Source organism: Sciurus carolinensis, chromosome X (assembly GCF_902686445.1).
Source record: "Sciurus carolinensis chromosome X, mSciCar1.2, whole genome shotgun sequence".
Taxonomy (NCBI): domain Eukaryota; kingdom Metazoa; phylum Chordata; class Mammalia; order Rodentia; family Sciuridae; genus Sciurus; species Sciurus carolinensis.
Genome location: NC_062232.1, coordinates 88,291,506 through 88,314,862, shown reverse-complemented (window position 1 = coordinate 88,314,862; position 23,357 = coordinate 88,291,506). Strand labels below are relative to the sequence as shown.

Sequence of the window (23,357 nt, the reverse complement as noted above, 5' to 3'; positions counted from 1 at the left end):
TACTATGTAAGAAAAAAGGGAAGGACTTGACTGCATAAAAAATTGTAACATATATACTCTGAAAGACACCATAAAGAAAATGAAAACAAACCAACAAGACTGGGGGTGTGAAATTAGGCCCTAAATATAACTGACAAAGAATACTGGTAATATTCAAAACCTCTTACAAATCAGTAAGAAAAAGATAAATAATCTCACAGGAAAATGGACAAAGGCTATGAACAGTCAATTAAGGAATGAAGAAGGCTAAGAAACATGTAATTGGCAAAATGAAAATTAAAGTAACATTTGACTTTTTTATCTATCTAATTGGCACGTACTAAAGATCTTAGGTGTTAATGTGTGGAAGAAGATGCATTCTTATATTCTACTGGTGGGATTTGAATTTGGTGTCAATCTTTTGGCAGATAATTTGGCAAGACCTATCAAATTTTAGATTGTGGTGCCCTTTTACCCAGCTTCCACTTCCAGGAATCTATATTACAGAAATCCTCTTATAAAGAAAAAAGGTACACGCGCGCATGCGAGCACACACACACACACACACACACACACACACACACACACAAATGATTATGTAATATATTATCTGTAAGAGCAAACAAAAAATTGAGACATTAAATGCACACTGACAGTGAACAGTTACATAAATTAAGGCACACACACATATATATATATATATATATATATATATATATATATACACTATGGTATATTATTTGGTACGTTAAGAAGAGAGTAAAATGTAAGATCTTTATGTACTTAAACGTAATGACTACACACACACACATATATTTTGGGGAGGGTAATGGGGATTGAACCCAGGTGTTTAACCATGAAGCCACATTGCCAGCCCTATTTTCAGACAGGGTCTTTCTAAGTTGCTTAAAGCCTAAATAAAATTTTTGATGCTGGCCTTGAACTTGCGATCTTTTTGCCTCAACCTCCTGAGTCACTGGGATTACAGACATGCACTACCCTGCCCAGCCCATGATATATTTTTGAATGAAAAAAGCTATACCACAAAGCAGTATGATCTCATTTAAAAAACCATACACAGTTGGGCATGGTGGCACATGCCTGTAATCCCAGCAGCTTGGGAGGCTCAGACAAGAGTATTGCAAATTCAAGACTAGTCTCAGCAACTTAGCAGGGCCCTAAGAAACTTAGACCCTGTCTCAAAAAAAAAAAAAACAAAAAAAAAAAAAAAAAAAACAAGAAGGACTGTGGGTGTAGTTCAGTGGTAAAGCGCCCCTGTGTTCAATCTCCAGTACCAAACCAAACAAAATAAAACAAAACAAATAGGAAACAAAATAAAAAGTCATATGTCCCCTTCCCACCAACATACACATTTAGATGTCCATATATATAGAAAAAAAGATCTGGAAGGATATATAGTGATGCATTTTAAGATGGTTATTCCTGGGGTGGGAATTTTTACTCTTTACATTTTTGTAATGTTTGAATTATTTACAATAAACATTATAATTTTAGAAAATATGTAACAGAAATAAGGGGACTCTGCTAACTATGCTAGAGTAACATCACTGATCTATTTAACTGAAATCTAAATCTGAAATTTTCAGGATTGTTAATCTTCCTAGAGTTGCTCCTCTGAGGACCTGGTCTTAACCAAGTAGGTGTACAAAACACACACTCACGATAAAGTATCAAATAGTACAGAATATAAACAGCAAAATGTAATTCTCCCCTTTCTGAAGTAATCTCTTCATCTCACTGGACATGTGGAAACCAGTATTAACAGCTTACAGAGTCATCCAAATATTAAAAAGGTGAATACTTAAAACTGTTTTGTATCCTATTCAATTTACCTTAGGTATTCAAGGAAAATAATATTAGAGAACTGACTATTATACAGATCAGCTGTTCTTCCTGATGCAGCAAAACACAAGTATTTTATGCTTAAATGTGTTGGAGAAAGCAACATAATTGAGCCACAAGAAAATAAATTATTTTTTCTTAAAATTTTTTCAATAAGCTAAACCTTGGCAAGAATCTAGCTCAAAAGTTTAGGTCTTTTTGTTTAGTTTGCATGCAATTATAACATTTAGAGGATGTTGGAGGAAAAAGTTACTCTAACTGGTTTTCCTAACAATGGTTAGATACTCACCACATTCTGCTTTGTTGTTTCCTCAAGGGTCTGAATCACATATAACCTATTGCGACAGCGCATGCTATGTATATCTTCATAGCGAATACTACCGTATTTCTGCAAGAAATGATTTCAGTGTATATTCAATCATAATAAATGTCCACTTTTCATCTTATAATTAATTTTTATCAGACTCAATTCTAGAGGCCTTGGTTCTTTTCCTAGCTATTTTCCTGATTTGTTCAGTGATTTTGCAAATTTTCACCTCCCACATTTCAGTTTTATATATACTCACTGGAGAGAATCCTATCTACTCTGTGTCTAGATTAAGTTTAAGAACATTGGTAAAATTCTTAGTCTCTAAGACAATAATTTTCACATTTTTTTACAGTGATACATATTTAAAAGTGGTCAGCATTTGTAAAAGCAAATGAATTGAGTTTCATTTAATGAAAAGCACATTGAGAAAGAAGAGGTCATGCAACCTAGGACCAGTTCACAGAATCCAAAAGTGAAACAAGTTTTTAAATTGTATCTTTACTTGCTTTATTATTTTATTCTTAATATACCACTACAGAGATAACTACGGTATCATTTAAGATATGCTATGGAATCATATTCATGATATAAAAACTTACCTCATTGGACTCTCTTATCAAATCTGTAATATCCACTCTAATATGACTGCTTTTTTCATCACTCACATTTGAACCCTGCTGAACACTTGAAGGCAAAGGGCTATCCTTATTAGTGACATTGTCAAAGAACCTATTCAAAAGTGATAGTAATACAAGAGTTAGTGGAACTAAAATAGTTGATAAAATGACAACTAATATTTCCCTAGTCAGTCAGAGGATAATTTCAAACTAAGAATACAATAGGCAACTTCTGAAGAAGTAGAATTTGAAAATGATTGGGAATTAGGAAGACATGGGTGGGGAAATAGGATAGAGACAATATCATTTTGAGTTGGGGAAGAGAACATGAAGATAGCGAATAGGCTCAGTGTATACTCAGCAAATACTACATGGCCCAGCAAGAATGGAAACGGTATGTAAAGACGTGTAAGGGGTAGTAAGCAAAAGGTATATTGAGGCCTTATCACAGAGTTCTGAAGGCAAGAGGCATTTATATATTATTCTTTATAGAATGGTATTTGATGAAGCATTACAATAGTTGCTGATTCAAATATTTAATGTATACAAATGTGTGTGTACACACATAACACACACACACACACACACACACACACACACACACACAAAACCTCCAATACAAATTAACATCCAAACAAAAGCCACCAGGAAAATAAAGTTCAATCTACCTGATGGAAACCATACAGAAACCAGGATAATTTCCTCCACTAGATATTTAGCATTATCAACCAGCCCTTTCCCAGTCAAATTAGTTCTACATAGAAACACTTTTTAGTTCAAACTGAGACTATGAAAGTCCTAGCATACTGAATCAACAATATTAGTGTAAACAACCTAATGGTTCATTTCATTTCCAAGTGATTTTCTTTTGTTACATTCTATTGGAAGACAATGGACTAGACTTTTTGCCTGGCTTTTTCATTCAATGAGCTCTGTGACTTTGGTGAAACTGTTTTAAGTTTCTAAAGTTCAGTTTCTTCACTGGTGAATTAAGGGAATTGAAAAACGCAGTCTCTTAGATTCCCTTCAGATTTAAGTGTTATAGTTTCTATAATACCTGTTTAAAGCCGTCACAGCTTCAGCATCATCTTTACATGCCAGCAGCTTGTCTAAATTATAGTCAAGTATTGCCAATCCCAATTGTAAAATGGCCTTTATTCCATCATAGAAGAAACAGTCCACCACATTCACTGCACTTTCAATAGGCAGCACACTAATAAAAAGTGTGAGGAACCATGAGAGAGAAACTGAGGAAAAGAATGTCATATCAGTCATGTGTTCTGTGAGTTGAGGAAGATGATCCCTGATAAGTTCTTCAAAGACTGCCTGATCCACCAAGGCACCTGGAGAATTCAAAATAAGTTTAAAATTAAGCATCTTCAAAAGGATTTGTTTCTGATACCTCCCCACTTCTATTAGCTTGCTGATATATCGCCTCTCTTCCTTAAATTACGAACTCTTTTGGTGCTTTTTCTATATTTAATATATTTCTGCATCTTCTAGTAGAGAGCCATGCATCAGAAAGCACTTGAGAAATGCAATCCCAATTCATTTAAAGAGTTATTTGAGTTCTTATTATAGCATAGACCTGTACTAGGTATTACAATTAACAAAATGGCCTCATCTTTAAGGAGTTTAATAACTAGTAGAACTCAAGATAAATAAACAAATAACTCTAACAAAGGCAATACAATCAGTGACCTAGCTATAATACCAAAAGTTTTAAGATAGGGGATATCTATAAATACTTGATGTTTTAAGAAAATATTATACAGTTATCAAAGCAAGATCTTGATCTTTCAAACCTTGTGAATGCCTAAATAATTAATATAAATATGGCAATTTTAAGCTGATAAAAATTCCCCTCCCATCAAGAAACTATTAAAAATCCTCAGCATCTCTGGATATTTCAGAATATCATTATTTTATCAGTATAGTGATTATAAGTTTAAAGTATTCATTTTATTAAAAAACAGAGCAGATACAATCTTTCCAATTATAGATTATGTATAAATACCATGCAGTAACTGATTGTGCCACCAGAGCTCCCAACTAGACAAAACAGATCTTCTCTTCAGCATGTCAGTGAATGTGACATTTTGACATTGCTTGCATTTTGTATATTTTGCAATGTAGTTAATAAATTCTTTTATTTCATTGGCAATTGAGTAGGTAAGAGACACTGAGAGTGATCAGAAAAGAAATATGTGTCTTTTATGGATTGAAGTTTCCCCAAATTTAATGTGTTTAGGGCTGGGGTTGTGGTTCCATGGTAGAGTGCTTGCCTAGCACATGTGAAGGATTAGGTTTGATCCTCAGCACCACATAAAAATGAACAAACAAAATAAAGGTATTGTGTACATCTACAACTAAATTTATTTTAAATTTAATGTGTTGAAAACTTAATCACGAACTTCTTATATCAGTGGTATATGGAGGTGGGATCTTTGGTGAGTGATTGGTTCATGAGGGCTGTGCCCTAATGAATGCACGAATCCATTTGTGAATTAGTAAATTAATAGTTTATCAAGGGAGTGGCTTTGTTATAAAAGCAAGTTGTCTGTGGTGTGCTTGCTCTGTCTGGCCATGTGATGCATTCCATCACATTTTGATGGAGCAAGAAGGCCCTTACCAGATGTTGAGCTGATGCTGGCACTTATATTCTTGGAATTCCCATCCTCTAGAACCATGAGCTAAATAAACCTCTATCACTTATAAATTACCCAGTCTGGGGCATTTGGTTATGCCAAGAGAAAACAGACTAAGATAGTGTCTGTGTGTATTTACCAATGATTCGACGATTAAAATAATCAGGCAACATTCGTTCACATACAGCAACCAGAAGCCAAAAAGCTTCTTCTTCTTTTGCATACAGAAGCAACACTGAGGTTAAAATGTTCATTGCCTAAGGTTAATAGAAAAAATACAAAAAAGTAAATATTACTCAGGTAACAATTGCATTTCTTCTTCAAACTTAGTAGTATTCAATAGATATGAGAACAAGTGAAAGTAATAATAATGAAAACATGAGAACTCTGAGCTACTCCAAAACAAAACAAAATAAAGTAGGCTAATATTTGTTAATCAGCTATTTTATACATTAACATTCAAGGAATATTAAGCGTAATACCATGGATGTGAAACGCAGTAAGTAAAACTTAATTTAGGGGCTGGGGTTATGGTTCAGTGGTAGAGTGCTTGCCTAGCATGTGTGAGGCACTGGGTTTGATCCTCAGCACCATATAAAACAATAAATAAAAGAGTTATAAAAATATATTTTAAAAACTAAATTTAGATTAATTTCAATGGATAAAAATTATCAGAAATCTGAAAATAATATCCACATAATTTTCAAGGACATACTAAAATTAGGGAAAATAAACTTCATTTCTACTTCCAACTATCTACAGAAGAATATCCCTTAGATGTCAATCATCCTTCATTATATCCAAAACTAAACATCTTATTTCCCGTATCAAAGAGGAATCTCTTCTCAGTTATCCTAATCTTTATAATGGTAGAAATCCTATGTTTCTTATGCTGCAATGGATATCTTTGTATATCAGTCTTCATTCAAGTGTTTTCCTATTTTCTCAGGATTGTTACCTAGAAATGAAATTGTTTGGTCAAAGGGTGTTATTTATTAAAGACTTGATATTATTGCCAAATTACATTCTAGAAAGACTGCCAATTTACATTTCTAGTCAACAGTGTTTGAATGTTTATTTCACTGCATGTCTGCCAATATTGAGAATTGTAATAATTATAATTACCTTTATTAAGTTGATACTGTAGATGGCATCTCATTGTTCTTATTTCAATTTCTATGAGGCTGAACTTTCTTTTTCAGGTTTATTATCAATATGCATTTTCTCCTTTGTGACTAATCATTTCATGTCCATTGCTCACTTTTATATTTTAATACCTTTTTAATAGATCTGTATATTAAGTATGTCAATTCCTTGAAAATATTTGATCTCAAGCCATTTTACCCCTTCACTTTGTTGTTCAAGAAGTCATAAGGGAGGGAACAGAGTGAAAATGGTACCATAAGGACTTCTGAAAATGTTTTCCTCTATAAAAGCAATAAGAACACCCACAGGTAACATCTATTGAAGAAAATACCTGAATCTCAGTAAAACCAGTGAGTTCTGTGGCAAAAATTCTAACAGATAACAGATACCAATGGTGGGTACATGAGATTAGGAGGATAATTCTACACACTGGGTCTACTTTGCTGACCGCTCTCATATGCTTTCTTTTAAAAAACAATATACCTGAGGCCATTCAGGGAAAACTTTTGCAACCTTTATACCAACCTAAGATTCTAGGACTCAGAAAGGATTTCTCAGGTTTGGGCTCTTTCCCAGTCCTTGGAGTCTTCCTCACAACTTCGAAAGGGAACTAGACTTCCTGGGGTCAATATCTACTTCTTATCAATTTCAGAGGGGGAGGGTTTCCAAATTCATTTGGTTTCAAAACCTTTAAAAACCCTAGGTTCTGTAAAAACTACACTGTTCTCTGTGGCAAAAGTCCATTCAGCAGCCTGTACTGCATGCTCTTCTCTCTTACCTAACTTTTCCAAATAAACTCATGCCTGTGATTCTGTATGACCCACTTGAAATAGTTCCTGCAAGATCACAGAGAACTGGCAATCTTTAGAGCCCTACATGCAACCACTTTTCTGAACCTCAACTTGGTGGAGGTTTTGGTGGGCAAGTGATGCTGCAACAGTTCTATTCTCACTTCCTCCCCTCAGCTTCAGGACAGACTTCAAAATCACACCTACGAATGGGGGTATAGCTCAGTGATAGAGTGCTTTCCTAACATGCTTGAGGGTCCAGCACTGCAAAAAACAAAAAACTCTAAAACAACAACAAAAAAAATCAACACCCAGCAATCAAGGTGAAAACCAGTATCCAGCTGCCATCAGCGGAAATAGGGTGTGATTTGAGCTACTTTAAAACCCCAATTCCTGAGAATTATCATTTTTTAATCTATCTGGTGGTTTCCAGGAAGACTCCATTTACAAGTCTGTCTTTATTTGACCTGACACAGGGCTCCTGTAGTACAAAAAGTTTTTTCCCCAAGGGTTTTTATTGAAAACCATCGGAGCTATTAACATGTGTCTGAGGGAATGGATAGCAGTTGGGTCAAACAATAGACTAACAGAGGGTTAAAAAAAGATCTGGGGACTTTGAAAATCTGACACATTCGTGGGAAAGTAGAAGGACATATACAAGCATGGCTTTCTGCATATGCATATTTGTAGCCATATGTAGCTTAGGAAAGAGCAGAAAAGCCTAAGCTCTTACCTCTGGTTAAACTTGAGGCTAAGTGCAAGCAAAAAGTGATATACATCAGAAAAATAGAGAAAAAAATAATTAAACTAAAAGTTGGTTTATTGAAAAGATTTTTTAAAAAGAAAAAACAACTGAAATACCTTTAAGTAGCCTAATCAAAAACATTAAAAAACAAGGAGGGGGGGACTCAAATGATTACAACCAGGAAACAGAGAATACTATTATTAAACATACAGAAATATAAAGGAATATAAATAAGGGAATATGATGATCCATGTATGCTAACAAATTAGATAACCAAAATCAAGTGGATAAGTTTCTAAAAACACAAACTACTGAGACCAGTTCAAGAAGAAAGAAATATCTGAATAGACCTATAATAAGTAAAGAGATTGAATTTGTAATGAAAACACTTCCCAGAAAGAAATGTTTAAGAACACATGGCTTTACTGGCACATTCTACTCAACATTAAAGAAGAATTAACACCAGTCCTTCATAAACTCTTCAAAAAAATAAGAGGGGGAAACACTACCCAACTCATTCTAAGAAGTATGGATACCAAAATTAAAAAAAAACATCACAACTATATATCAATGTATTTTGTAAAACACAAATGCAAAAATCCTTAACAAAATACTAGGAAACAAAATCAGATAACATGTAAACAAAAAGATTACACACCAATACCAAGTGAGATTTATCCTGGGACTGCAAGAGTGGTTCAACATATGAAAATCAATCAATGAAATATGCCATTTTAATAAAAGAGAAAAATCACATGATTATCTCAGTGGGCATGGAAAAAAAATCTGACAAAATCAAATACTCTTTCATGATAAAAACTTAACAAAATAGGATGATATAAGACTTTCCTCAACCTGGTAATCTACAAAAATTCAGCTGGGTGTGGTGGTGCACTCCTATAATCCCAGAGACTCCAGGCTAAGACAGGAGGATCGCAAGTTCAAGGCCAGCCTGGGCAATGTAGTGAGTGAAGCACTAAGCAACTTAGTGAGAATCCCTCTCAAAACTAGAAAGAAAAAAGAAATGAAATGGATTAGATTGTACCTCAGTGGTAAAGTGCCCCTGGGTTCAAGACACAGTATCAAAAAAAATCTATAAAACCTTCATAGCTAACATTATACTTTATGATGAGAGACAGATTATTTCCAAGATAAATAATAACCCAGGGATTCACATTCTTAACAGTTCTATCAATCCAGGTGTAGGGGTATGCACCTGTAGTTCCATCTACTTGGGATGCTGAGGTAGGAGGATCCTTAAGACCAGGAGTTTGAGACCAGCCTGTGCAACATAAGGAGACTCCATCTCAAAACAACAAAAATACATTTTACATTGTATTGAAGGTTTTAGCCAGGTCAGTTAGGCAAGAACAAAGCAAAAAGGCATTCAGATTGGGATGGAAGAACTAAAGTACTATTGTTCAGATTCCATGATTCTATATATAGAAATTCCTAAAGAATCCTCAAAAAACAAAAGAGAACAACAAAAAAAGCATCCAATAAACATCTACTACAACTAATAAATAATCTCAGCAAGGTTATAGGATATAAGATCAATATGCACAAAATTCAACTTTATTTCTATATACTGGTAACAAATAACCCAAAAATGAAACCAAGAAAACAATTCCATTTAATATAATATCATAAAGATTAAAATATTTAAGAAATGGAATTATAAGGTTTACATATTGAAAACTATCAAATGTTCTTGAAGTAAAGAAATTAAAAAGAGCTAAATAAATGGAAAGGAAAAACATCTTGTGTTTCTAGACTTAATATCGTTAATATCTAATACTCCCCAAGTTGATCTACAGGTTTAATGCAACAGCTATCTGGCTATTTTCCTTGAAAGAATTTATCAAGCAGATCTTAAAATTCATAGACACAAGGAATCTAAGAGAGTAAAAATAATCCTGGAATAGAAGAACAAAATTAAAGGACTCACACTTACTGATTTCAGAACTTACACAGACACAGTAATCAAGTCAGTGTGATAATGGCCTAAGAATAGAAAGATAAATAAACAGAATAGAATCGAGATTCCATCAAAAAGTTCAAACATCCATGGTCAATTGACTTTTAACAAGGGTGCCAATATACCACTTCAAAATCAAATGGATGGCAGCAATCAAAAGAAAGACACCATAAGTATAGTGAAGGATGTGGAGAAATTGGAACCCCTATACATTCCTGGTAGGAATGTGAAATTGTGAAGTCTCTTTGGAAAATATTTTGGCAGTGCGCCAACAAGTTAAACATACTGTTACCATATAACCTAACAATTTCACTTCAAGAAATATACCCCAAAGAATAAAAAATAATGTCCACATAAAAACTTTTACATGAGGGGTTGGGGTTATGGCTCAGTGGCAGAGTGCTTGCCTAGCACATGTGAGGTACTGGGTTCAATTCTCAGCACCACATATAAATAAATAAAATAAAGGTCTATTGCCAAATTTAAAAAAATCTTTTGCATGAATATTAATAACTGCACTAGTTTTTATAGTCAAAATATGGAAATGACTCCAATGCTCATCACCTGTTCAATAGATATACAAAATGTGGTATATCCATACAATGGATAGTTATTCGTCATAACAAGGAATGAAGTAGTGATACATGGTGCAACATAGATGAATCTTGAAAACTATATGCTAAATGAAAGAAGGCAGACATAAAAGACGACATATACTATCATTTCATATAGATAAGACATCCATAATGGGCATATTCATGGAGATAGGAAGTAGATTAATGATTCCAAGGACTGAAGAAAGTGAGAAATGGAAAGTAACTAGTAATGAATACAGGGTTACTTTTTGGAGTATGAAAATGTTTTTGGTGATAGTTGTATGACTTTGTGAATATACTATAAAACATGAAAAGGTGAAGTTTGTGATACGTGGTATATCTCAATAGAGATAGAGAGAGATATGCAAGCCAGTTAGGCATTAACATGCCTGTATGGCTTACATGGATTTTTCACTAAAAGCAATTATGATCTGTTTACCATATTAAATTGAAAACTCTAGTCCCAGGTTGTAAAGATTCTCCTTGATTTTGTCCCACACAAACTTATTTACTACTTGATTCCAACATGAACTTAGCTGGTCTCTTTGGTAGGCTCAGTTCTCACCTGAATGGTACTGCTCATATTTTAAATATTTGATTTAGAGACAGGTTCACGAAGTTGTTTAGGGCCTTGCTAAATTGCTGAGGTTGGCTTTGAACTTGCAGACCTCCTGCCTCAGCTTCCCCAGCTGCTAAGATTACATGTGTGCACCACTGAACCTGATGAGTTTAAGCTTTTTGAGAAAAGATGTATTATGCATCTTTTGTGCCTTTCAGAGATGTAACAATATGCTAAAAAGTACTTGTCACTTAGACAGTTCATATACTTATATTTTTTTTCAAAACAATTATCTAGAGCTGGGCATATAGTTCAGTGGTACAGCACTTGCCTACCATGTGCAAGGCCAAGCATTTGAGTCCCAGCACCACACACAAACACACACACACAAATTTCTATTAACAAGTTTCAATGGATAGATGTTATTGATATGTAATCATTATGGGTGCTCAACCTATTAGAATGAATGTATGGCACACAGTACTTCCTATTCCCCATAATTCATAGTAGCTGGGCACATTTCTATTTGGCTCACACTACAAGTCATAGACTTCTTTTGACTTTTATTTTTTTTTTTTTGCAGTATTGGGAATTGAATCCAGGGTTGTTTCATCACTGAGTTATATCTCCAGGCTTTCAATTTTTACTTTGACACATGGTCTCACTATGTTGCCCATCTGGCTTTGATCTTGCATTCCTCTTGCCTCAGTCCCCCAAGTCACTGGGATTACAGGCATGTGCCACCACACTTGGCTCACAGACTTCCTTTAAAGAGATGTCGCTATGTGATAAAGATCTTCCAATTGAATGTGGGTAAAGTGGTGTGTGAACCTTCCAGGACTACTCTGTCAAATCTCTTACAATTGTTTCTCCATCCTGTCTGTCCCTCCCTGTCTGTGGTAATGGCAATGACAAGTACCTTGGAAGCTTTGTTTTGAAGATGACAGAGTCTGCCCATTGCCTAAGTCCCTGAATAATCTCACAGAGAACTGTCTACTAATCTAAATACTCACATTCTTCCACTTATTCCTTTAGGAAATAATCTTCTATTGTGTTTGTTATTATCCTTGTGTTAACAGTCTAGTCTAATTAACACAGAGTACTACTAAAGGATTTTTTTCCTAATGACTCCTCTACTATCTATAAAATAAATTCCAAATGACAGACCTACTTCAATCTACCTTATTTTTTTCTTCAACTACTTTGCTTCATTAACCCTGCACTTTACTAAACAGAACATTGTCCTATACACACTCCCCATTTACCTCTGGTTAGGCTGCACAGTTCCTTTCACTTAGAATATTCTTTCATTCTAACTCTTTATGTTCAAAATTCACCCAATTTTCATGACCTGCAAATGTTACCTTTTCTGATTCTACTAGATGAAAATAATTTCTTTACTATAAATCCTGACAAGACTTTATATTCATTTAGTAGTTTATCTCACTTGTTTTTCAGTTTCCCAATGAAAATGCTTTATATGTATATCTATATATCTATCTATATCTATCTATCTCTCCCTCTCTCTCTCTCTCTTATATATATATATATATATATATATATAAATTATATATATATAGATAGTAGTATTTATTTTATAGATAGTAGAGGAGTCATTAGGAAAAAAATCCTTTAGTAGTACTCTGTGTTAATTAGGCTAGACTGTTAACACAAGGATAATAACAAACACAATAGAAGATTATTTCCTAAAGGAATAAGTGGAAGAATGTGAGTATTTAGATTAGTAGACAGTTCTCTGTGAGATTATTCAGGGACTTAGGCAATGGGCAGACTCTGTCATCTTCAAAACATATATATATATATATATATATATATACATATATATATATATATATATTAATGGCAAAATCCTTACCCGATACATCTTTAAATAGCCTTATACACGTGGCACTACATCTTTTATAGAGCAGGGACTCAAAAAATTTGTTAAATGAAAAAGAAAGATAAATTAATAAAGTATCAATTCTAAATATTCCTACTATTATCGTACTTATATTAATAATATTTACTATCAATTTCACTCCATAAAATTCCCAAATCAGTAGAGTTGGATTTAATATGATTTTATCCCTTGAAACATACACACAGTTGGGCTCATAGTGAAGTCATACCTGGCAGTATCCTATTTTGGGATTCCGATATGCATAAGCAGTAAGTACCCGCCTCAGAGCAGATATGCCAGTGTCACTCTGAAACGCTGGGTGCTCAGGCAGGGAACGACGCAAGTCACGTTCAATTTCTTCAGTAGCCAAATTGCAGGTCCCTAAAGACTGTTCAACCACTTCAGCATAATAGCCAGGATTAGTAGCCATGTCATTAACAGCACCTGTGAAGATGATGGCATACAAAAAAGAAGAATATAATATAGCCATAGTTTGCATATAGTCACATATTACCATATATATGAAGAATTGCATTTTAAAATTATTTCACTACCTTGAAATTTAGCTTTATGATTAAGTGATATCTGAACAGACACACACAAAAGAAAATGAAGAAAAAGAAAAAGCTTTATACTAGCATCTAAAATGTCAAACTAAGAGAATAACATTTTTATGAGAATTTTCCCCTTTAATATTCTTTTGACACAAGAGATAGATATTTCCCTCAATAGGACATATCTTGCCTAATAAACTATTCTGTTCAGGCACTGGATGTGTGGATATACAGGTAAGTACACACAACTACATACCTTTCTCTTTCTGACTAGCCTGAATTCACAATGAGTAAGACTTTGTCGTAGCCATGTTTATAATTCTTTAGCTTAGGGTGTAACTCCCTAAAGGGGGCATAGTTAATGTCTGCTATATGAAAAAAGTTAATAGCTGTAATACCTGAGAAAAGCATCCAGAGTTCTCCTCTTAAGGCCTCTGGAATTCCTCTTACAACCAGATCTCGAGTCTTTTTGGTTCGAAACATGCTAACACCACGCCCACATTCTGAAAATAGGATGTTCCATGACTGTTCCTTCATCTTTTCTTTCAACTGTATCAGAAAAATCAAAGCAGTCAAATAGTGAGAAATTGACTTCTTTAAAATAATTTGCCCACCCTCTTCAACATGAAACAGAACATGTCCTGATATGAGAACCAGCAAAATAAAAATCAGTACTCACATAGAATTCGAACATTGAACCTTGTCATCACAAAAATCATTTAAATCCATATGAGCAAAACACCTTTAATTCACTATTTTATAATTCTTAAACTCAAATAAAAATGGTAAAAGGATCATTCATAGAAGGTAAAGTTCTGAACCATCAGTATTTTCAAATGAACTTCATTTCAGCATAAATTATTAGAAACATGCAAATAATCCCAATATGCAAAATTTGGTTTTTATTTTAATTTTGTTATTGGTACTGGTGATTTAACCTAGAGGTATTTTACCACTAAGCTAAGTCCCCAGCCCTTTTTAATTTTCATTGTGAGACAGGGTCTTGCTCTGCTGCCAAGGTTGGCCTCAAACTTGCCATCCTCCAGTCTCAGCCTCCAAAATTGCTGGCATTACAGGTATGCACCACCATACCTGGTTTATCCTTCTTCTTTTTTTAAATTTTTAGTTGTAGATGGACATAATATCTTATTATTTTTAAATTTTTTTATGTGGTGCTGAAGATCGAACCCAGTGCCTCACACATGCTAGGCAAGCACTCTACCACTGTGCTACAACCCAAGTCCTTCTTATTTTTATGTGGTGCTCAGTATGGAACCCAATACCTCACACACGCTAGGTAAGCGTTCTCCCACTGAGCTCCAGCTCCAGCTCCAGCCCTTGTTATTCTTAACAATAGTCTTTGTGTGTTGTGGAACCAAACAAGACACATAGTAGTACTTGCTGGTAAACTTTTCCAAACATCAAAAGAAGAGTTATCAGTCCTGGTACTCTCTGACCTCCTCCAAGATTCCAGTCCACAGATTTAAGTGTTTTGTTTTCCTACCATTTTAGAATTAAGAGTCTCCAAATTTTGAGGGTGAAATACTGTCATTAAGGCTTCAGTGTTCACAGTTTTACTGCATTCTTTTGTACATGTTGAAGATTGCATCTCAAAATTATCTGATGGTCCTGTACAGTCAGATCCAATAGTACCCTGGAAAAGAAAGAAAGAATGTAATTGTACCAAATGCATGCTTAAAAGTTTCTGAAAGAAAAAGAATTGCTAAAGTTTCATCTGTCATTTACAAACCACAATCTATGTACATATTAAATATTAAGGCAATGTCTCAGAGAAACATTGTTTTCCTATCAAAATTAGAGATATCAAGAAACTGACTTCAGGAAAAACAAATTCAGAACCTCAGTGAACCCATTAAACAAAAGCAACAAAACACTGACAAAACATTCAAAATAAATCATTTCAGAACACCAGAAATTAGCTCATGCCTAAATCCCAGTGGGATGGGAGGCTGAGGCAAGGAAGATTGCAAGTTCAAAGCCAGTTTCAGTAACTTAGTGAGGCCCTGAGCAACTTAGCAAGACTCTGCCTCAAAATAAAACATAAAAAGGGATGGGGACATGGCTCAATGATTAAGCGTCCTTGGGTTTATCCCTAGTATTGAAAAAATAAAATAACAATAACAACAACAACAAAACACCAGAAATTAACCAAAGGCACAGAATGAATTGAAAAGCATCTATTCAAGAAAACCTATGAGGTCTGGGGATACTGCTCAGTGGTACAGTGCTTGCCTAACATATAAGACCCCAGTTTTTTTAAATGACTTTATTTTTAAAAATTTGTTTATTTTTTTATGTGGTGCTGAGGATTGATCCCAGTGTCTCACAAGTTCTAGGCAAGTGCTTTACCACTGAGCCACAACCCCAGGCAAAGACCCTGGATTTGATCCCCAGTATCTCAAACAAAAACAAACAAAACAGAAAACTAAACAACCTCAGTAAGAACAGCAGTCTGTGGGGTTTTAACTTGAAGCCATTCCTATCATCCCTCTATCCCAAACATGAAAACTGGCATTATGACAGTCAGTGAAACTTTAGGATCATCATTAAAAATGTCATCCCTATCCCATAGTACAGTCAACGTTTAGACCAAACTAGCAGCTCCCTGGAAAATCTCCACTCCCAAGGAGTTATCATTTGATTCACAGCTCTGATAAGTGAAAAGAAAAAAAAAAGGCCTATTTCCAGGGCATTATAGAAAACAACAGCAATCTGCTTATAACGTCATAACTGCTTAGGGCAAACAAACACCTGGTTGAAGATTTAAAAGGAAGACATGGAGAACCAGATGACCACATGGAACTCAGAAATCTGTTTCAACAAATTCTTAGGGATCTAGAAGTATGCAGGGCTGTGAGCCATCCAAGGAAAGAAGCTAGACAAGAGAAGACCCTAGTTACTCAACTTTGGCCATCTTTGAAAGCAGGAAATGAAAGCTAAGTTTGATTTTTAAAATGTCTGAAGTTTGAGTTATACCTTCACACAAAGATCTCCTTGGGAGAAAAAGATGGAAGACATAAATAAAGGCTTAAGGCATTTAAGGAAATCTGACCCATAATTGAAAGATCACTAAATTAAACTAAGTCAGAAGGTGATTCCAGGAGGGTAGGCTTAAAAACAAACAAAAAGAACATGAAGAGAAAACAACAGCACCACTGCCAAAAATAGATAAATAGAAGATCAAAATGTTTAACAGCACATAGCATACTGTAAGACTATTTTATGTTACAACAACAGGTCTGGAAAATTGTGTGTTTTTCCTAAGCCTTTTTGCTGTGCTATGTCTATAAAGGATTTGGGGCCATGAGGTAGTTACAAGTAATTTGCTTTTTCTGTTTTGTATATTCCTTATGAAATTTTTATAACAAACATGCATTTGTGTATTTTGAATTTTCTTAATTTTTTAATTTTGAAATAATGAGACAAAAACAGTATAAAAAACAACAGAAAACATCCCCAATGTGACCAATTGTTGGATTTCATAAACAAAGAATATAAAGAAGCTATTATAAATATATTCAAGGAACTAAGGAAAACAATATTAAAAATAAAAAACCCAATAAAAAGTAGGCAAAAGATCTAAACAACACCTAACCAAAGGAAATATAAAGAACAAATAATCATACAAAATATGTTCACCATCACATATCAATAAGTGCAAATGAAAACAACATTGCACACTTATTAAAATGGCTACAATAAAAAACACCAATCCAAGTGCCCTTGAGGATGTGGAAAAACAAGATTTCTTATTCATTTCTGGTGGGAATTCAAAATGATACAACTGCTTTGGAAGATGATTTGGCAGTTTTTTAAAAAAGCTAAACATAGTTTTACCATATGATCCAGCAATTGTACTCCTAGGTATGTAACCAAATGAGTTGAAAATTTATATCCAGACAAAAATAGGAGAGAGGAGGATACAGGGACCAACAACAAATGTTTATGAGGCACTTTATAAGGGAGATAAAATGTTCTAAAACTGATTTATGATGGCTATAAAACTTGGTAAATTTAGAAGTCATTCAATTGTAGATTTCTAAAAGGTAAAACATACATGATATGTAAACTGCCATAATACTTTTTAAAAACTAAAGGTATCAGATGTATTTCACATCTATAGAAAACAACCATTAATTTAACATTCAAATATGTAATGAGTATTATGTTTCACACATTGTATTAGAGCTAATAGTTTAGTAGGACAGGCAGGTAATAAATTACTAAAATGCACTGTCATAAGAGCTATAATAGATATGTACAAATTACAATGGCATCACAGAGGAGGAGGTAATCAACTTTTCTAGATACAGATGTGTTGATATTGTCAGGTTTCACAAAGAAGACGATGCTTGATATGGACCTTTAAGGATAAGCAAGTGTTTTCTAGGTAGATAAGGGACAAAGAGCATTGAAGTAGATGGAAGAGTATGTACAAAGATAGGTATGCACACAATGACAGAATATTTTGGAACCTAAAAGTAACTCCGAATGACTAATGAATGCGATATAAATAGAGAAGTGAGAAGAGGTAAGGCTGGATAAACAAGCAGGGATCACATCATAAATAAAATTCATGCATTTATAGCATAAAGTCAATGGTTTTAATATGTTCAGGATTGTGCAATCATCATCACGATCTTAGGTTTAGCATGATAACAGAGCCCCAACAAGAAGTCCCCTACCCCTTTGCAGTCACTCCCCATGACCTTCCCCACCTCCCCAGGTTTTAGATAACCACTAATCTTTCTGTTAATATAAATTTACCTATTCTGGACTTTTCATATAAATGGAATAATATAATATGTTATCTTTCGTGCATTACTTCTTTGAACTTGGCACATTTTCAAGATTCATTCATATTATATTATGCATCAGTACTTCATTTGTTATTTTTTTCCCATCCCGCTGTGCTGGGGATTCAAACCCTGGTCCTTCCGCATGCTAGGCAAGCACTCTCTGAGATGGGACTTCATTTGTTATTGTCAAATGATGTTCTACCATATGTCATATTTTACTCATTTATTCATCATTTGATGGACAGAGGCTTTTTGCACTTTTTTGGCAACTATGAATAATCCTGCTAAGAACATCCATGAGCAAGTATTAGGGTGAACATTTATTTGCAGTTCTCTTGGATAGATATCTAGGAGTAAAATTACTGGGTCATATGGTACTGGGTCTACGTTCAACATTTTGAGGAATTGTTTTACTGCAGTCTAATGCAGCTGTACCATTATGTATTCCCAACAATGTATGAAGTTTTCAATATCTTCACATCCTCCTCAACAGTTATTATCTCTTTTTAATTAGTCACTCTAATGGGTATGAAATGATATCCCATTATGATTTTGTCTTGCATTTCTCTAATGACTAATGATACTGAAAAACTTTTCATGTGTTTGTTGGTCATTCCTTTATCTTCTTTGGACAAATATCTATTCAAATCCCTTTTCCATATTTTTAGAAATTGAGTTGTTTACCTTTTACTATTGAGGTTTAAGAAATCTTTATATGTTCTGGATAGAAGTCCTTTATCAGACATATAATTTTCAAATACTTTCTTCCATCCTGTGACCTGCCATTTTTTGTTGATGCTATCATTTGCTGCACAAAAGTCCTTATTTTTTATATATTCAAATTTACCCATTTTCTTTTGTCACATTCTTGTGGGGTGTCATCTAAGAAATAAATGCATGGGCATAAAGATTTACTTCTATGTTTACTTGAAGAGTTTTATGGTTTTAGCCCTTCCATGTAGATCTGGTCCGTTTTGAGTTAATTTGTGGTATGTGGATATCCACTGTCCCAGTACTGCCTGTTGGAAAGTCTATATACTAAGCGGGTGTGGAAGCGCACGCCTATAATCCCAGCAACTTGGAAGGTTGAGGTAGGAAGATCAAAAGTTTGAAGTCAGCCTCAGCAACGTAGCAAGGCTCTAAGCAACTTAGTGAAACAGTGTCTCAAAATAAAATAAAAAGGGCTTGGGATGTAATCAGTGGTAAAGTGCTTGTTTGGCATGTGAAAGCCATGGGTCCAATCTCCAGTACCCCCCACACACATAAAAAATAAAAAGATTAAAATGTTTTTTTAAACATTTGATTAGAATTTTACGAAACCTGTTTATGTATCCAGGTCTTAGCATAACTCATAAAACTGTGGAACATTTTAATTGACACCTATTTAAAATCAGGACAGAACTGAGCTTATTATGCATAATCCCAATTACTTCTGGGAGCATTTGTTCTTTGTATCATATCTTTGATGTACTCATAGGAAATTTCTAACCTCCTTCCTGTATTCATCTTTCAATTTGTTTATTTAAATTCTTGGAAATTAAGATTTAAGTCTAATTTTTTATAAAATTTAACCAGGTTTGTTAAAATTATAAATGCATTCTTTGGTTTCAGTAAACTGGGTGTAACTACAAAACACTGGAGCTACAATTTCTTTTATTTAGAAATAAAATAGAAGTAGCTCTTATTTTAAAAAGCTTTCCTTCACTAATATTTAAAATGCACTATTGATAAAGCTAGATATATAGAGACAATATTAAAATGGGTCAATATTCCTCATCATCACTATGACAAAATCTTCAGTGTAATAGGAGCATTATGACAATTAAAAGATATTTTTCCAAGCAAACAAGTATACTGACTGATATTTTGTACATATCATTATAAAATCTCTAAAAATGGATAAGAGAAACAAGAAAACCTTAGAATTCTGATATATCTGGAAAGATGGCAAATATATTTTGAAACAAAATCCTTTCTTGACAACTGAGCATACTCAGTTACCAGAGGCACATGAATTTTTCAGGGAAAAATTCTATTCTCTAGGTTTTGGAGAGGCAGATAAATTAAAGGAAACAAAAACATAAGCAGAACATTGAATCTAACATCTGAAATAAAGTAAGAGAAAATTGAGCAGTGGGAGCATGGAGAGTAAAACTACTAAGACTGATCAGATTTTACTTTTGTTTTCACATAAAACCAAAGAAATATTCTGTTTACCTACTAAAAGAATAAGAGAGAAAGTTGGGGCAAGAAAAACTCCTGAGAGCCAACATAAAGATTCTGTGTCTGTAACTGAGATGATATATATATTTTAATTACACTTTTTCATTGTGGTTTTTCAAAGGGAAAGTTAGTCATATCAATACTGCACTGTAACTAAATTAGGATATTATTTTCAGTTTATACTCTGCAGGAAGTGGGTAAAGGCTCTATATTTCAATTAAAAAAATAATATAACCAGCAAAGCCAATATTAAATCTTTTCTTTGAATCTTTAATTAAAATATAAATAGTTACCATTTGCTAAGCTTTATCAAATTATTAAAACATGAAGTTTCTGGGCACTGAAAAAAATTCATCTGAATTCAATCTGTCCACATTTCCATGAACATACTAAACATCAAAATCAGGCTCTTAAACACTCTTTGCCAAGAATATTTGCCTGTTCTAATAGTGTACAAGTAAACAGATATGCCACTATTTTGCTTTGGGCTAGATTATGTAAATGAGGCAGACCTGTTAGTTACAATATAAAAGATATTCAAACTGGTTTAAAATCGAGATCTCTGCAGCAATAAGAGGAAGGTCATTTTTCAAGGCCTTGCTGAATTCTCCAGTGTAGTTTGAGTTGTTAAAAACCAAGTTATTTGAACACAGAAGGTATGTTCACATGAAAAACAGCAAAAACAGTAGAAAGATCCAATATTTTTAAAAGTATGAGTTCCTAACAAGAATAAAGTCTTTAACCCTCACTTCTGTTTTATAATGTGACTTAGAAATATAATTTCTCTAGATTCAGTCTTGGAAAAAAACAAACAGGTAAGAATAGTGAAGGTACTATGAATTCCCTTTGAAAGAAAAGACCATATTAAACACAAAGTTTTCTTTCCAAAATGATTTGATTGCTATACAATTACCTCTGTGCTAATATACTGAGTTGAAGCTGCCCCAGACTTGAGCCTGAGTTTTGCCACCAGTTGCTCAAAGTCTTTAACTTCACTGAACCGAAATGCTGTTTTTCCTTTGATGCTAATGATGACAGATTTGCTGGAATCGTCTGTCTTATCTATTGCTAAGACCTGGGGGGGTGTGAAAAGACAAATAAGTGATTCACATTCTCCCTTTTCATTGACAACTTCAGATAAAATGCATTTGGCTTACTCTTTTGTGGCTAAAAGTTTTAGTCCATCGTACAACCTGCTAAGAAACAGATTTTATTCAATCACTGGCACCACAAAAAAAGAAAGAAAAAAAGACTGGATACCAGTTACACAAATGATATAACTAACCTCAGGGCAAGTTAATTCATTCTTAAGGAAAAGGTTCAAATAACGTGAGGCCTTTAAATTTGGCAATACAATTGAACATTATTCAGTACTTAACACTGAAAATTTATTTCTGACTTACACAAAAGCCATCAACTCTATTCTTTCTGAGCAAGTACTTCAAATGTGACATTCTAAAGTTTGATATGCATGTCTTAAATGTCTAAATGATCGAGCCCATTTTGTGGTTTTAAATTTTTTTTCTATTTTTACTTTCAGTAAGAACTATCAGGCTTTACTTTGAGAATATCTCAAAAGCTAGTACTTTTATCCTGAAGAATAATACTGAATATAGAAAATGATTATTTTAAATTACTAAAAGGTCATTGCATATTGAGTTTCTATTAATTTATGTTATTACATGACATTTTACAAACTAAAAATGGATATGTAACCAAATTTCCATTACCTCTCGTAAAGGAATGATTACACTACATAGATTGCCATCCTGGCTAGCAAAGCAGATATAGTTTTCTGAGATACACATTTTTCCATGAGTATTGAAGTGGCCAAATGGTACCCATAACAAACATTCATGTACTTCTTTCAAAGTTTCCTCTTTGGGCAGCCTAAAAAAGGCATTAAATTGCTCACTGTGGGCTCGGTTTTCCAAACCTCTGTAAGAAAGAAACAAGAGGAAGTGTGGCTCAAATGATGATTCTAAAGTGTACAACATGCTGATAAACTTAAATACACTGTAATGCAGAACAATTAGCAAGGTGCAGCAGTGCATGCCTATAATCCCAGCAAATTGGGAGTCCTAGGCAGGAGAATCACAAGTTCAAGGCTAGCCTCAGAAACTTAGTAATAAGACCCTAAGCAAATTAGTGAGACCCTGTCTCAAATAAAAAAAATTAAAAGGGCTGGGGATGTAGCTCAGTGGTAAAGCACCCCTGGGTTCATTCCCCAGTACCAAAAGTAAAATAAAATAAAGCAGATTAAATACTAAATGCTGTGTTCTTCAATGAATTCTGAAATGAAAAAATATATATATAATGGTTCCTAACAAATGCATTTCACTCTTTTTTTTTTACAATTATTTTATTAGTAAATTAAAATGTGTAAAAGTTAGGGATGACACAGGTCTTCAACTATTATGGAGTGATTTGCTGGATGACTACTATCATATTATTATATATTCATAATATGTAACTTGGCTAAAACCATTCTCAGCAGACAATAATTTACATATTTGGTAATCAGAAAATCAAGAGTTACCCATTTCAAAGAAAAGAAAATAAAGTAAATTTATGGCATAAAAATTTAGAGAAGAGCAGTCCATAAGAGAGTACTAAAATTAAATGAAA

At 33.9% G+C, this 23,357-nt stretch overlaps 1 protein-coding gene across 1 annotated transcript in view; it reads right to left on the bottom strand.

The window, feature by feature from the left end:
* The window catches only part of Tbc1d8b (TBC1 domain family member 8B), a 70,043-nt gene that overhangs the window by 17,089 nt on the left and 29,597 nt on the right, over positions 1–23,357 (bottom strand). The window contains exons 6-14 of the mRNA XM_047536762.1: positions 22,460–22,667; positions 21,643–21,804; positions 15,191–15,340; positions 14,085–14,235; positions 13,362–13,576; positions 5,557–5,674; positions 3,827–4,112; positions 2,752–2,881; positions 2,132–2,230 (exon numbers count right to left, since the gene is read on the bottom strand). Coding sequence (XP_047392718.1) covers positions 2,132–2,230; positions 2,752–2,881; positions 3,827–4,112; positions 5,557–5,674; positions 13,362–13,576; positions 14,085–14,235; positions 15,191–15,340; positions 21,643–21,804; positions 22,460–22,667 — 1,519 coding nt within the window. The remainder of the gene's footprint in view (positions 1–2,131; positions 2,231–2,751; positions 2,882–3,826; positions 4,113–5,556; positions 5,675–13,361; positions 13,577–14,084; positions 14,236–15,190; positions 15,341–21,642; positions 21,805–22,459; positions 22,668–23,357) is intronic.